The 14539-nt window shown below is 40.1% G+C and overlaps 1 protein-coding gene across 3 annotated transcripts in view; it reads left to right on the top strand.

The window, feature by feature from the left end:
• Window positions 1-8757, top strand: part of LOC114478159 (fibroblast growth factor 14-like) — a 48135-nt gene extending 39378 nt beyond the window's left edge. For all 3 annotated transcript variants that reach the window (XM_028471041.1, XM_028471023.1, XM_028471032.1), the window contains exons 4-5: window positions 7296-7494; window positions 7565-8757. In XM_028471041.1, coding sequence (XP_028326842.1) covers window positions 7296-7494; window positions 7565-7713 — 348 coding nt within the window. In that variant the 3' untranslated portion in view covers window positions 7714-8757. The remainder of the gene's footprint in view (window positions 1-7295; window positions 7495-7564) is intronic.
• The last annotated feature ends 5782 nt before the right edge of the window (window positions 8758-14539 follow it).

Genomic DNA, 14539 nt, shown 5'->3' with positions numbered 1-14539 from the left:
TATTCCCCGTGACATCACCTCACTATATGAAACTGACCTTTTTGTTGACCCACCCTAAAAAAAATGAAATTTTCCATTACGAATTTTGTCTTATGATACATCAAAAGAAAAGGCTATTCAATCAAGAGCACATTGATATGTTTCTCAATATGTAATATGTGAAGAGTTATACTGGTTTAAGTGATGACCCTTGAACTAAATAAGCAAACTCAAAAATCACGAAAACTTTTTCTTGGTGGTTCTCGATTTTTCCTAAAGATTCCCAGCAAGCAATCTAGTGGAAAGAATAGAATATTTGGTGCAGATATTCCCATTCTAAGGGTACATATGGCATTTTGAAATCACGTTTCATAGTTTCAAATCATCCCAAACATACAAATATCCAAATTTTCTTGGATACTATAACATTTAACGAGCACCTAAGTTATGCAATTAATCTGATCTGCACATCAGTTGAACATCATGCCATTGACCAATGTCACGGCAAATTTGCGGTTGACCTCATTTGGAGACATGATTTATTGCTCTGGTTGAGTGATGGAGTCCAGGCGAGGCATTGATGATTTTATAAAAAAGGTTTATTATAAAACTAAATAAAAAGGAGTACAAAGATGGACAAAATTAGTGACCGCCCCGGGCGGATGTCCGATGATCGAGTGGCCCACAGTTCTAACTCATCACGTATATTCCCCCTCAGTCCCCCTCCCTCCCCCCTCCCCCCCAGGAGATAAAGAGGACAGAGAGGAGAAGGGAAAGAAGAGGGTGAAAAGAGACAGTTTCTTCTTTAGGTCAAAACAACCAGTTCTCTGGTATCTCCTGATTGTCGTGAGTGTTGGAGGTGTGTGCGTGTATGGTGTTTGTGTGTATGAATGGATGTGTATTGGGTGTGTATGTGTGATTATGTGAGTGTGTGTGTGCATGTGAGTGTGTGCACAGAGGGTGCCTTTGAGTCTGACCCTGGTGATTCATGTGTTTTGGGAAGATGACCTGACCTAGAGCTAGAAGCAAAGTTGAAGACATGAAGAGCACACAATGGAAAGTTACAACCTAAGGCTTAAGGAATAAGGTGTATGAGTAAATATATTAATAAACATAACTAATAATTTTTGCGATAACACCAACCAACCGATCTCATCCACATCCATACTAAACCTTATCGTCACCGTCAAAAACTATCAGAACTTGCTTTGCAACCAAATTCGTTTGCCGCAACTTTGAGTGAAAACACCAGAGATGTGTTGGAAAGTCACTTTTGTAGAGGTTTTGGGGCAGATGACAGATATCACAGTAAGAATGAAGTAAAAACTTATCAAAGAATCTGATCTTTGATTTGTTGACATATGAGGCCTAAACTATACGTCTTTGTCTGATAAAGAATTATCATCACCAGCAGCTTTAATGTTAGAAAAAAACACATTCAATACCTTCAAAGCCACATTTCTTTTCTCTGTTCTTTGCTAAAAGCATTCACGACAGGAGCTAATTATCTCTTGTTCTGTGTTATCCAAAGCACTATTAGGGACTACATCCAGTATTTCCTACAGACCTTGTCCTGAGTGACTGTCTGTATTCTTAGAACAAGATGTTTTGAGCAAACAGGGGCGTGCGCGTGTCGCATGTATGTCTTCACATGTGTGTGTCTGACACGTAGGCGTGTGCTCCTATTCACAACCCAGGCGACAGACACCGCGGGCCGTGTGATGTCTCCATCCACGGAGATGAAAAGGAAGAGGAGTGGCAGGGGGAAGAAATGTGAGCCATTGTGTTGTGACACGCGTCGGCGCACGCGTTTTCTCGTAACCGGAGAATGAATTAGTGACTGTGAGAGCTCTTCAGAGACGACATTCGCTAGATTTTGTAGCAGTGTGAAGTTTCAACTTAAAGATGTCCCTGAACACTGATCGTTTCACACAATGCATGGTTTACTGTGTGCGTTATCCATATAAATCAAGTCCATTTACCATATCTCTAGTTTTTAGAAAATTCACAATTTAAAGCATCAAGTAGGGGTGTCCCTTTTTCACTTCCGATACAATATCAGCATGAATCATAAATGCTTTTACTTGTTTTGTAGTTTGGGATGTTACAAAAGGTTTGCTCAAGTGATATTACGAACAGAACAATAATCTGCAACACCAGCTATGAGATAATCTAATAGGTTACAGGAATTGTAACTGACGATTTAATTACATTTTAAAAAGAGTAAGACTATGAAAAATAACACCAATTCATTCAATGTTTTTATTGGAGATTTTTGTGCAGGCCGATACGATCAGATACTATTTTTTTGCTGATATCGGATTGATATCTGATATTAACATCGGGTTAGGACCTTGATTTTGTTTACTCTTCAAAGTCAGTTTTGCCTCTTATCCATGGTGAAATTAATTTAAATTTGTGTTGCTTTGTTTCAAATTTAATAATTAAGAGATCTCATGTGGAAATTATTAAAATGTATACAGCTGTAATGATATTCGCTGCTACCTAGGGGGAACTTTAGATGCCAGCTTTATTAAAAGATGGCGTATAATATTGGAGGGAATTTTGTATGATTTAGCTCTGTTAACAAGGCAGAATTAACTGGAATATGCAACTATATCCTCCAATTTTCCCTTTCAAAATAAATTTCCCAATTTCAACATCACGACATTTTTCATTTACGTTCCATTTCATTGTCTTTCCTTGTTTAAATGACTTTCATGGCTTTTAAGCTTTCTGAAATCATACCAAACATGCTAAAGGGGGTTAATAGAGCCATCTACTGGAAACATATAAGGAAATATCCAAGCAATCACCTCTGAGGAAGACTGGCAGTTGACGGTCAAAACATGTCAGGAGATGATTTGGGGTTAATTTAAACACAGATTGCCTGTTAGATTTCACCCAATTTTTGGAGTAAATTATAGTAGTTGAAAATGTTAAATTGGGTCAAATCTATTTCCACAGATTAAGCACTCAATTAATTTAACTGTGTAGTTTATTTTACTGGTTTTGGTATCGATCGTTTCTATTTGCATGCATTTATCAAATCCAAGTTGGCACCACAAACTCTCCTGATGGAGTAAACTGATCAGGTGCGTGACTGTGAAGTTGTGTGACTGAGTAGCAGCAGCTTATCCTGCTACTGAAGGACTTCCTCTCTAGTCTGCGCTCCATCACCATCCTCCTCCTCGCTCACGCTTTTGTTCTCCTCTGCCAACACTTTTTCTTTCCACTCCTCTTTCTTTTCTTCTCAGTCGGCTCCTTTTTCTTTCGAGTGATTTGTTTACCCACAATTCCCCTGGGTAATTAGTGCTGTGATAATAACTAGTGTTGGAAACAAACACACACACCTACTCACTAAACCGTGCACACAAACACACAGGCTTTTTGGATGAAAAACAACTTCCCTTTTAGTCGCGTTAACAACAGAGGAAGCCCATGTCTGCAGACACCGTACAAATAGGAATTTTGCATTCACTTGACTCATAAACTGCAGGTTTTTATGGAGTTTAAACTAAATCCCACCAAAGTAAAACACAGCTGATCGTTTATTTTGTAATGTGTGTTTAGATAAAGCTACATAATATGGGCAGCCCAAAATCAAAGGCTGTGGCCACAGAGTCCTACCATCATGAAAATAAATCATATAAAATGAGCAGAATACAGAAAATATTAAAAAATTAAGTGTAGTTTGTTCAATTGTCTTTTACATTGTGATGGAACATTTTTTTCCAAGGTGTTACAAAATGCATTATTATGTAGTGTGGTGTTAGACAGCCCATTGGTCACATGCAGACTAATTCTTTGTAGCCCCCATTGTAAACACACACAAAAAATTAACATTTGGAATGACATAAACACACACAAAATTACATTAAAAATACTCAAGACAACAATAATACACAAAAATAACCGCAAAATATACAAAGCACCCACAGAAATACACAAAAGGACAATTAAAACACAACAAGAACACTAAAATAATCAGAAAACAATAGGAAAATCTACAGAACAATAATACATAAAACAAGAACTACTCCAAAAATACACAAGATAACTACAATAACAGAAAAATGTTTAAAAAAAAATAACAAAATGCACAAAATGAAAACAGAAATGCATGAAATAACAATAAATTATGTTAGAAATGACTTGGAAGAAAGAAGACAAAACGACAACAAACTGAGAAATAATATAGAAAACAAAAAATTAACAAAATGGCTGAATAAATTCACAAACTTTGTTGTTTCCTGCTGAGGAGGGAACTCGTGACGGCTGGGCCCTGGTGGTCTCTGCTCAGTGTGCCTGTGGCCTCGTGTTGACATTTCTTTTGAGGTGCACAGCGGTAGGCAGACAAAAGTGCTATAAATCCACCATTGGCTCACACAGTTGATCTGTCTTTAGCCTGCGTGGGGAGGCAATCAAACGCTGAAGTGAAAGAAAGTTGACCTGCAGTCATTCAGCTGCTGCCCTGCTCATTGGGTCACTGACCAGCACACTTTGTGATGGTAGTTAATGCCACTCTTTCAGAAAATCATGAATAATTCTATAGCAGCTTTAAAAAATACACATTTACCACCACATGTGGCATGGATGGGCCAGCTTTAATTATTTGTGCCCTTGCTTCTCTATTTATGAATGACTTTTAGGTCTTTGGTGAACCAGGGGCACATTGCAGCCCGAATCAATTTGGTGCGTCTCAGAGCGAGATGATTCGCACATTAACGGTCGCTCCTCTGGTTGATTAGAGCTGACTGAAAACAGCTCAGTGCCTTGCTTTTGCGCGCTCTCGCTCACAAATGTATGTTTGTATGATAACAACGTGCATGCGTGTGCGCCGCGTGTACAATAAATCTTAGTGGAGCGAAAGGAGAAATGAGCGAAACCAAAGGATAAAAGAGGGAGAGGGAGAGGATCCCTGCTGTTATTTCAATCTTCACTTCACTCACTTTATTCTTTTTTCTCTCTCCTCTCTTTCATGTCCCATTTTCGAGCCCGCCTTCCTCATCTACGTTTCCCCTCATTCATTTTTTTCCCCCTCGGCCTTTTTTATTTATTTTTTTTTATCTTCGTTCAGCCCTTGAATGCTTCTCAGAAATGACGACAGAAACGCACCGAGGCTAGTGCCGTTAGTACAATGACTCACCTGTGAGCCTGCATTGCTTTTTCTCGACAAACAAATCACTCCCAACACCGTCTCTTCATCAAACATCAAAAATCTTTTACTTTGAAAGGGCAAATTCTTTGTAAATGATGCACAGCCTTTGCTTCGGCGATGAATAACGACTGTGGGCGATGGTTTGGACTGGATATTATTAAATATGTTAATTTGGATGAAGAAGTTTATGGATTAAGATTATGGACCTTCACAGGAGTGCAGGGCCATGCTGAGATACAGATCACAGAGCATTGATTCGTAGCGGCGCGTTTGTGTGTGGGTGTCATTGACATTGTCGGTGAGGAGCGCATTCATTCATTATCACCTGTCTCGTTTTGTTGCCAGCCAATCATTTAGTCACCATACCCCCCCCCCCACATCTCCCTCTATATCTCCCTCCATTCATCCCTTGGAGGTGTGTGTGTGTGTGTGTGTGTGTGTGTGTGTGTGTGTGTGTGTGTGTGTGTGTGTGTGTGTGTGTGTGTGTGTGTGTGTGTGTGTGTGTGTGTGTGTGTGTGTGTGTGTGTGTGTGTGTGTGTGTGTGTGTGTGTGTGTGTGTGTGTGTGTGTGTGTGTGTGTGCGCGCGCGCGTCCCTCACTGCCACCCATCCCTTCTCATCGTTGTACGTCTTCATATATGAGCGCGGATGTGGTGGTTCATGCTGTTGTGTAACTTTTGTGTGTATACGTGTGTGTATTCCTCTTTTACAACCCTTGCTGCAAAAACACACCCATCCGCTGACCCCTCCCTCTCAGCACTGGTTGGTTGCCACGGCTACAGTGTCGCCTCTCTTCCTCATGTTGCTATGAGACTCGGACCGACAGACCTGAGCTGAATGACAATGTGTTTATTGCTCTGGCAAGGTGCCCACATCCACCAATAAGAGACAGTCTAGACTAACACTTCCCAGTTTGGTGTCTGGGGAGCGTGGGGTCGGTGGGATCCAGCTCAGAAATGTGAGGAGCAGACTATGGTTGCTGTTTTTCCTCCTCTGCAGACGCCTCATTTTGTGCATCACTTGTGAAGATGAGTTGTATACAATATTTCTTTTGTGTATGTTGCATCCTATTTTATTATCATTTGTCACACACTTACTTCTGCTGTTAATTTAAGGCCCAAGTCAGGTCCTGGAGAGCCTCAGTGCTGCACGTTTTTATATTTCAGATTGATTTATTCATAAAATGGACATTACATATTAATAAACATGTCTGTGTACGATTATAGCAACAGCTCAGTTCCTGCTGCCACATTAAACACATGCAGTAGCTTAAAATACAAAAAAAGTTGGAGCAGAAGGAGTTTTAAGAATGCATAAAGTATAAAAGATGAACACTTTGATTCAAACCATGGGAAGGAAGCAGGATGTTGAGACTCAATCACTTGATGAACTGTACAAATACCTAAGTGCTGGTATTTTGCACGTGGGTTATGGGTAAGTTTCAGCTTCTTCCATAAAAAAACAGCAGAATGATGAACCCTGTGCAGCTTAAGAACTTCAGCAGCCATGTTTTATTTATTTTTTATTTTTGGTAGTAGGTATTCTCGTATATTAGTGGGTAGAACAGACCCCCAAATGAAATTCACAAATTGACCCCAAAAGCACCCAAGATGACAGAAAACTACATACAAGTTTAACAAAAACACACAAAAATAACAGGAACAAAATATACAAAATGGTAACAAAAACACACGAGAGGACTCTCAACAACAGACAAAACAACCATAAGACACAAAATAAAATAAAAAAAAATATTAAATGACTCCAGACGCACACAAAAGAACAGTAAAAATACATAAAAGGACAATAAAATACACAAATTCAAAAGACAGACAACACAACAAAAATGCACAAAACAAAAACACAAACCCTTATGTTGTCTCCTGTATTAATGCCTCAGATTTGTCATCATTTCTTTCACAAAGGTGGTAATACAAAGGAATATTAATTCATTACATTTTGGAGGTGATCTGGTTTATTATACTGTATCTTCTGAAGGGGAGCATTTGCTTTACCCCGATTGTAAAAGTTTTCTGTAGAGCTGTGTGATGGCACCATCATTAGATTAAATTGCTAACTTAAAGTTACCAACAACAACATGGAGAAATGATTAATTCCACTCTTTAATGACTTTTATATTTGTGTCCGTCTCTTCAGGAACTGTTTACAGCAGAGTGTAAGTTTAAGGAGTCGGTGTTTGAGAACTACTACGTGATCTACAGCTCGATGCTCTACAGACAGAAGGAGTCGGGCCGAGCCTGGTTCCTCGGCCTCAATAAAGAGGGGCAGGTGATGAAGGGCAACCGGGTGAAAAAGACTAAACCAGCTGCACACTTTCTACCGAAACCCATAGAAGGTAAGACCAGTCGTTTGCTCTTTTGCTGAACAACTAAATCTAAGCTTTGTTTCTCATGTGTCCTCTCTAGTGGCGATGTACAGGGAGCCTTCCTTGCATGACGTCGGAGAAGCAGTGCCCAAAAATGCCGCGTGTCCGCCCTCCAAAAGCACAACCAGTGATAAGGTGGTCATGAACGGCGGCAAACCAGTCAGCAAACCTGACAAGGAGGCGACATAACCCCAGCCCTCCCCCACCCTCTGCCCCAGTGTCTCAGAGGCTCGAGGCGCTACTGTGCTCTCGAACCTAAAAAAAAACCCTCAAAACTGCAACAAAAAGGTATCAAAATAAAGCAGGGCTGTAGATCTGACGGATCAAACATTGGGGCGTATGTCCCGCCTCTGTTTGCTGTCCTATTGGACAGAATCAGTGATATGGGGGCAAGCTACTGGGGCGATTGGTGGTGGGAGATTGACGTTTTCATACGGGTCCAGTGGGACTTGTTTGAACTGGGACAAAATGTGTCGTCCTGCAATTTTTTCCGGCGACAATCTGTGCGACAAAAAGGTTACCACTTCCTCTGCAGAATGTCATGTTTTCTCTTGGCAGGAGCGTTCGGTTACCGGTGGCCACAGACGTGCACAAAACACACCATCCAAGCCCTTGGATTAGCTTTCTGAGGAAATGAAGAGTAGATTAAAAAGCATCAGCAAACAGAATCAGCTTAAATCAGCTTAAATAGCAACGGTGGTGATTCAGAGGATCCAAAGTCATCCATCAATTAGAGGTACGTACAAGACGAGAAGGTTTGTGCCCGGCGTGCAATGAAACACCCTCGGAACGCACCAAACTCATTACACAATTAAATTACAAACAAACCCTCTGACCTGTTCATAGGTTCGATCATTTTATGCATTTCCTGTGTTATTTATTTAGTTACTTACTCTGCACAAGGCACTTATCAACACCCAGCTACAATGTTGTACCTCTTAGATTTTAGTTTCTACCTCTTTCACCAACATTTATCTTTCCCTGAAAGAGTAACTAAACCCCCAAAACCACTTTTTTCTGCTGAAAACTAAAATTATGATGTAGTGTTTTTGATTGATTCTTATCCAACCCTTGTGAAATTTTAGTCAAAGCATGGTTGTGTTCGAAATAACATACTAACGTACTATACACTACACAATCAATGAGTATATACTGTCTACTATATACTATAGGTATGGTTAGGAGGATTAGGATGATGACTGACACACACTGAGGCTAAATATCTTCATTGAATCGCCACCTTTGAAAGTTCTGAAAGGATTTTAAGCGAGAAAGTGAAAGTAGAATATCAACATGTGGTCATTTGATCCATAAAACTCGCAGAAACACATTTCATACCGAGATTTCAGAGATTTTTGAGACCCACCACTGTGCTACTGACAAAACTTCCGGTTAACTTCAAAACAAGAGCCCTATTTAGAAAAGTGTTAAACTAATGGAAGACAAGAAGAGAAGCTTTTATTCTGAAAACAATGTGTTTGACTTTTAGCTTGAAGGCGGTCCCAGGACGATTTTTCATTCTGCTTGTATGCATCATGGGCCAGTTGAGTATGACTAGTGTGCCCACCATGCATACTTCAAAAATGTCCTCATGTAGCATACATCCGGGTATTTCTCGGGTATTCAATCTTTCCATACTTACGTCAGACTTAGTGTGAGTGTAGTACTTTAGTATGACATTTTGAACACAGCCAATTTCATTTTGGCGTATACTTTGTTGTAGAAATGTAAGAGTGACTGCTCTCTATGGGTTTAAACCAGGCTATTACAATCCAATCATGCTATTGGCTGAGAATGGAGGTTTGTGACATTTTGGCGGCTTTTTACGCCATAAACCAGCACTGTTGGCACCGCCCCTCCTATAAAAAGTAGCACCTGTAAACTATGTAGCGAGTAGACTGGATTGAGATAATTTCGAATTGAGAGCTATAGTCAGTATAGAGTAGCAAGTTTTCAAAGGTTTATATTATAAACTGGGCGTATCTTAGCTGCTCCAGGAGCCCCGCCCATAATCAAGACCTTTTTTTTATATTTTCAACCAAAATCTCCGGGTTTAGTTACTCTTTAATAAATGCTATGAGTTCTCCATTCTAACACAGGTGGAAGTTAGTCCAATGTTTGCATCCAGTTGCTCCAACTGATGCACTAAAAGAAAGAACATTTCCACTGATTTTTCCATTGGTAGCTGCAGAGTACAGGAGGGATGCTGGGGTGTGAGCAGCATGGTAGCAGTCAGTGTTTACAGACGGTAGAGGATAGATGATTAGACGGCGTCCTCACAGACGAGGCGCCTGGTAGAACTTTTTTTTTCTTTGCCTTCCCAAGTACTTGAACAGAAATGTAGGATTGTGGGTAATAGTGAACAGGGTAACAGACGTTAAAGCCACTAAGTGTCGCAGGTTTGATACAAAATGTTAAAGCACAGCAACTCACTTTAAAGCAACTCAAATATCTTTTTAGTTTTAAAGAATTAGGAATACAAAGTATACACAAAGTATTGAATGTTTTGCACAAATCTGTTACTAGTACAACTACTGAACATAAAAAAAAGTCTAAAAATTGTCTACTTATTAATATTTTGCTTCACTTAGTAAGGTCTAGTGAAACAAGATTATAACCAAATCCAGCTCCTTGATTGGTTGTAATATTTTTGAAAGAAGATGTAAAAGATTGAAAATGCAGCTCAAAAGTTTTTGATTTCCACTGTAAACCATTGGTTCATTGACATTGTCGAAAAGTTTTGTGCGTTGCATTGTGGGATGTTGAGTACAGTAGACGGATGCATGGAAGTGTTTTTGCTTCATTCTTACTGTGATTTCTTGTGTTGCTCCCCAAAAAAAGTGATTTTGCAACACATTTTCTGGCATTTTCACTGAAAGTTGAGGCAGAACAACGTTGACCGGAAAAATCTGAATCCGGACCAAATTGAATGTCTTATGGAGTGAGGTGATATCACAGGGAATACCGGTAACAAACAAGAACAAAAAGGCAATCATTGTCCTCATCTGGCAAAGAAACAAAATAAATCACAGTCAAAATGAAGGGAAAACACTCCTAGGCATCAGTCTACGGGACTCCACATCCCTCAATGCACTGCACAAAATGTGTTCACTGTGGAGATAAAAACAAACTTTTAAGCAACAATTTCAAAGTTTAACTTTTTTCGAGCAAATTAAATTGGATTTATTGAGGCCTTCATTGTCTTTATCTGATGGAAAACTATCATCTCCTGCAGCTTTAATTCTGTGGTGTGTTCAGGTGCAACATTCACCAAAATAACTGAAAAGTTTTCCTTCCCTTTTTCACACACTGGGCTGATACAGCTATGGCTTCAGCCTCAATTAAAGTATATTGTTCCTTTTTCCGGTTTTCCCGCTGTTAAGATGATTGCTGTGATTCAGAGTGTTTCAGCTGTCAAATAATATTTAGTGGCTCTGATCTTTTGTGGCAAACTCTGAGGGGAATGTGGACACAGAACCTCTCGACAGTCTCATGATTCAGCGGAAGGAACTCGAGAAGGTTTGATTAGATGAATATAGTGGCTTTAACGAATGCTTCACAATGGCCTTTGTTGTTGTAGCTACTAAGGATGTGTTTTAATCCAAACTAATCAGTGTTGAGTGATCATAGAGTACAATGTGCAATATAAACTGTGGGTTTGTGTGAATCATAAAGAGCTACAGTACAAGACCGACGATTGAAGAGACTCAACCAAAACATCTCCTCACGCTTCACTCGCTCACTGTGACCGTTAACATGGCACCGATCCGTCACTCAGGCACTCGGCTTATGTTTGTGTTCTAATGCCACTTTGCTCCTCAAAAAAGCTGCTCTAGTCATTAGACGCATCGCTGAGGAGGGGTTAATACTGTGATCCTACACACTTTGAGTTGGTGTCGGTGCCGAGGGGAAGTTTATCCCATAAGGCTCAGGACAACAGCATGTCTGCTTTGAAGCAATTACACTGTGCATTCTGCGCTCCTATCCGCTCTGCATCTTAATCACCACCAATGAAAAACCCTTCTTGTCCGACCACCGCTGATGTAACCAACAGACGCTCAAATCAAGGTCGCCAAATAATCGTCCTTGCACCGTCCTCAGTCTCAGCAACAAGTCTATGTCCGAGGCAGCAGGCGAAACGCTGCGAAGCTCAAGAGACTGCAGAGAAACGAGATGCTTCGGAGTCTCTGATTTCTCACGTACGCCACGTTTTCCTCTCTATCTCTGATCTCATTTGCTGTTACCTGATTTACTTTTCATGTGGCTGACGTGCAAACATGGTGTGGTCATACCGGTGTGGAAAAGACCTAAATCAGACATGGGCAACTGGCGGCCTGTGGGTCACACAAGGCCCTTAGTGTACTTTTGTTTGGCCCCCAAAGCGAATGAACAAAATGATTCCGAAAACATACTAAACAAAAATAGTCAAAAGTGAAACTGTATAAATTGATCATACTGACAACAAAAATGTACAAACTGTTATATATATATATATATATATATATATATATATATATATATATATATATATAATGACAACAAAATATACAAAAAAACTTCCAAAACACACAAAATGACAGCAAAAATACACAAAATAACAGAGAAATATACCAAACAAGAAAAACACATAAAAATTACTGGAAAACCCACAAAACAAAAATACACAGTGACTTCTAAAACACAAATTGACAAACACACATAAAAATGACTCAAAAAAAACCAAATTCTGCCCTTTATTAATGCTCAGGCTGATCATTAATCTAAATCCTGACATTAATAGTTATTGTGTGACCCTCAGATCAGACAGTCCCATGTTTGTGCAGCCTGCTGTGCTAAAAGTTGCCCATTTCTGAGCTAAATGTAGTCTTGGTGATGTATTTCTGATGTTGGTTCATTAGAGAGGACAAAAAGGTGATTTTTAAACCGTTCCATCTAATGTTACTCGAGATAACGTGGATGAGGAATCAGTCTGGTGTCGTGTTCGTCGCAGTAATATGGATGTAACTTCTTGTCGTGCCACTTTAGGGGTAACTAGCAAAAAAAAAAAAGTACAAAAATACACCCTGACAATCAGGTCTGTAAACATCACATTGAGCTTATTGTATACTGTGTTGCCTGTGTCGAACAGAATGTTTCTGAGAAGAATGTTTATATGCGCTAAACAACCTCAAGGAGATACAATGGGTAGATAAGCTTCAGCGCTACAGAGGTTAATAACTGTAGTAACCTGGCAGATATGTCAAAAAGATGTTCACTTTTGGAAGAAAGCATGAGCACTTGTTTTTTTTTTGTTTTTTTGACAGAACCAAAGTTATAGTAAGATTGAAATTTGCAATATGGATGCTGCCTATCTTGTATCTTGCTCTGAGCACGATTTACGGTATTTCAAGATATATTATTAAATTCCTTGACCCTGAAAACCTATATTTTGCCACTGAAGTCATGTTTTTATGTCAAATAGAACCAAAGTTATGACAAAATATCCAAAATATTGAATACGGATGATGGCCATCTTGGATTTCTTGATTTTGAATGTGAACCGTTGGTTTGCCAGCATGGAGCCCATTAAAAATGGATTGAGCATACTCAAAAGTGAACATCTTAGCCTAATATTGCTAGATATCTGCCGGGCTATTGCAGGTGGTAGGAAAGTGTCCTGCACTTCTGAAGGAGGGAGAGGTGGGGGGTGGAGTGAGGGGGGAATCACCTCAGTGAAGGAAGGAGGTTTTTCTTTGTCCGGTTGACAGCTGAGTTCCCATCCTGTGAGTGCAGCTACTTAAGACTTGTGGGACACGCTGAACAATTCATGATGGCTGCGGCTGAGAGAAAGCCACTGACCAATGACGTAGCTATTTTAGTCCTTCCAGCCCAAACTACAAAAGGCACAATTACTGTCAGTGTGGCACCACGGCTACAATCATTGCATATCATTCACACGTTGGTTAGAAGCGAGCCATCATTGCAGCCGGTGGTTAGTTTAAGTCCTGCATCGTAATCGCACATGTAGCCATCTTACTTTATCCTGACAGCGCTGAATTGCCAAGTGGGTACGGCACAAAATGGACACGAGACGGGATTTAATGGGACAGAAAAGCCCATGTGAGCCCTCGTCCACGGTGCAAACACAGGAGCGTGTGACGTGAGCAGCGTGTCTCCCTCAGGTTTCCTTTGCTGTTACAAAAGACTGCCTTATCACATCTGAAACTGAAACGAGACAGGAGACACACAGACACACACCTCTAATTTTATTTTACTTTTCTATTCTCTTTTGGTTTCCTGTTCACTGTAACTAAACCAGCTTGTGTTCTCAGCTCTTCATGTAATCGAGCAGCTGGAAAACTTTCAAGTTTTATCGTTTCTTATTCACATCTTCTGCTGTACTTTCCCTCTACATCTGTCGCTCTCTCTCTCTATCTTCGGACTGTTTACCACTTGTTGCATGGTTTTAAAAAGCAGAATGATGGGCGGGGCTAATGCATGTGGTCATGTAGGAACTGTTTTCAAACAAAGACGAACCGTCGCAGCATGGCACCAGTGAAACAGCCTCTGGCTCACTTCTGCCGTCGGTTTGCAGGGGAACTTACACGCTTAGTTTTATGATATCGTCGCTAATTTGGCTGTTTTATAAAAAACCGACAATGCACTGATGCATGAGTAAAGAAAAGCTTAAATACTCATAAAATGCTAATTAGATTGCTAGCTAAATTGCAGGCTAACCAGATGGAAGTTATTCTGTATGTTATAACCTCAAAGAAAACAATCTCTTCTTGATCCTTTTACGTATTTTTGAGCCGATGAGTCACTTAAAAAGTATTTTGGCAGAGACGTTCCGGCAGCTCGTGTGTGAATCTAACATGCAGGCTTTCGAAGTGAGAATTTGAGTCACTGCAAAATCAGTGGGCTGATGAAATTTGCTTAAATCTCAATGTGACAAAATTCATTATTGAAGTGAACAGGCCTGTTGTATCTCCCGCATGCAAACCAAGCCAGCGATGAGCCAAAAGCCGAGCGACTG

This window comes from Gouania willdenowi, chromosome 2 (genome assembly GCF_900634775.1).
Source record: "Gouania willdenowi chromosome 2, fGouWil2.1, whole genome shotgun sequence".
NCBI lineage: Eukaryota > Metazoa > Chordata > Actinopteri > Blenniiformes > Gobiesocidae > Gouania > Gouania willdenowi.
Note: the sequence above shows the minus strand (reverse complement) of the source record. Positions and strands in the feature narration are given on the sequence as shown.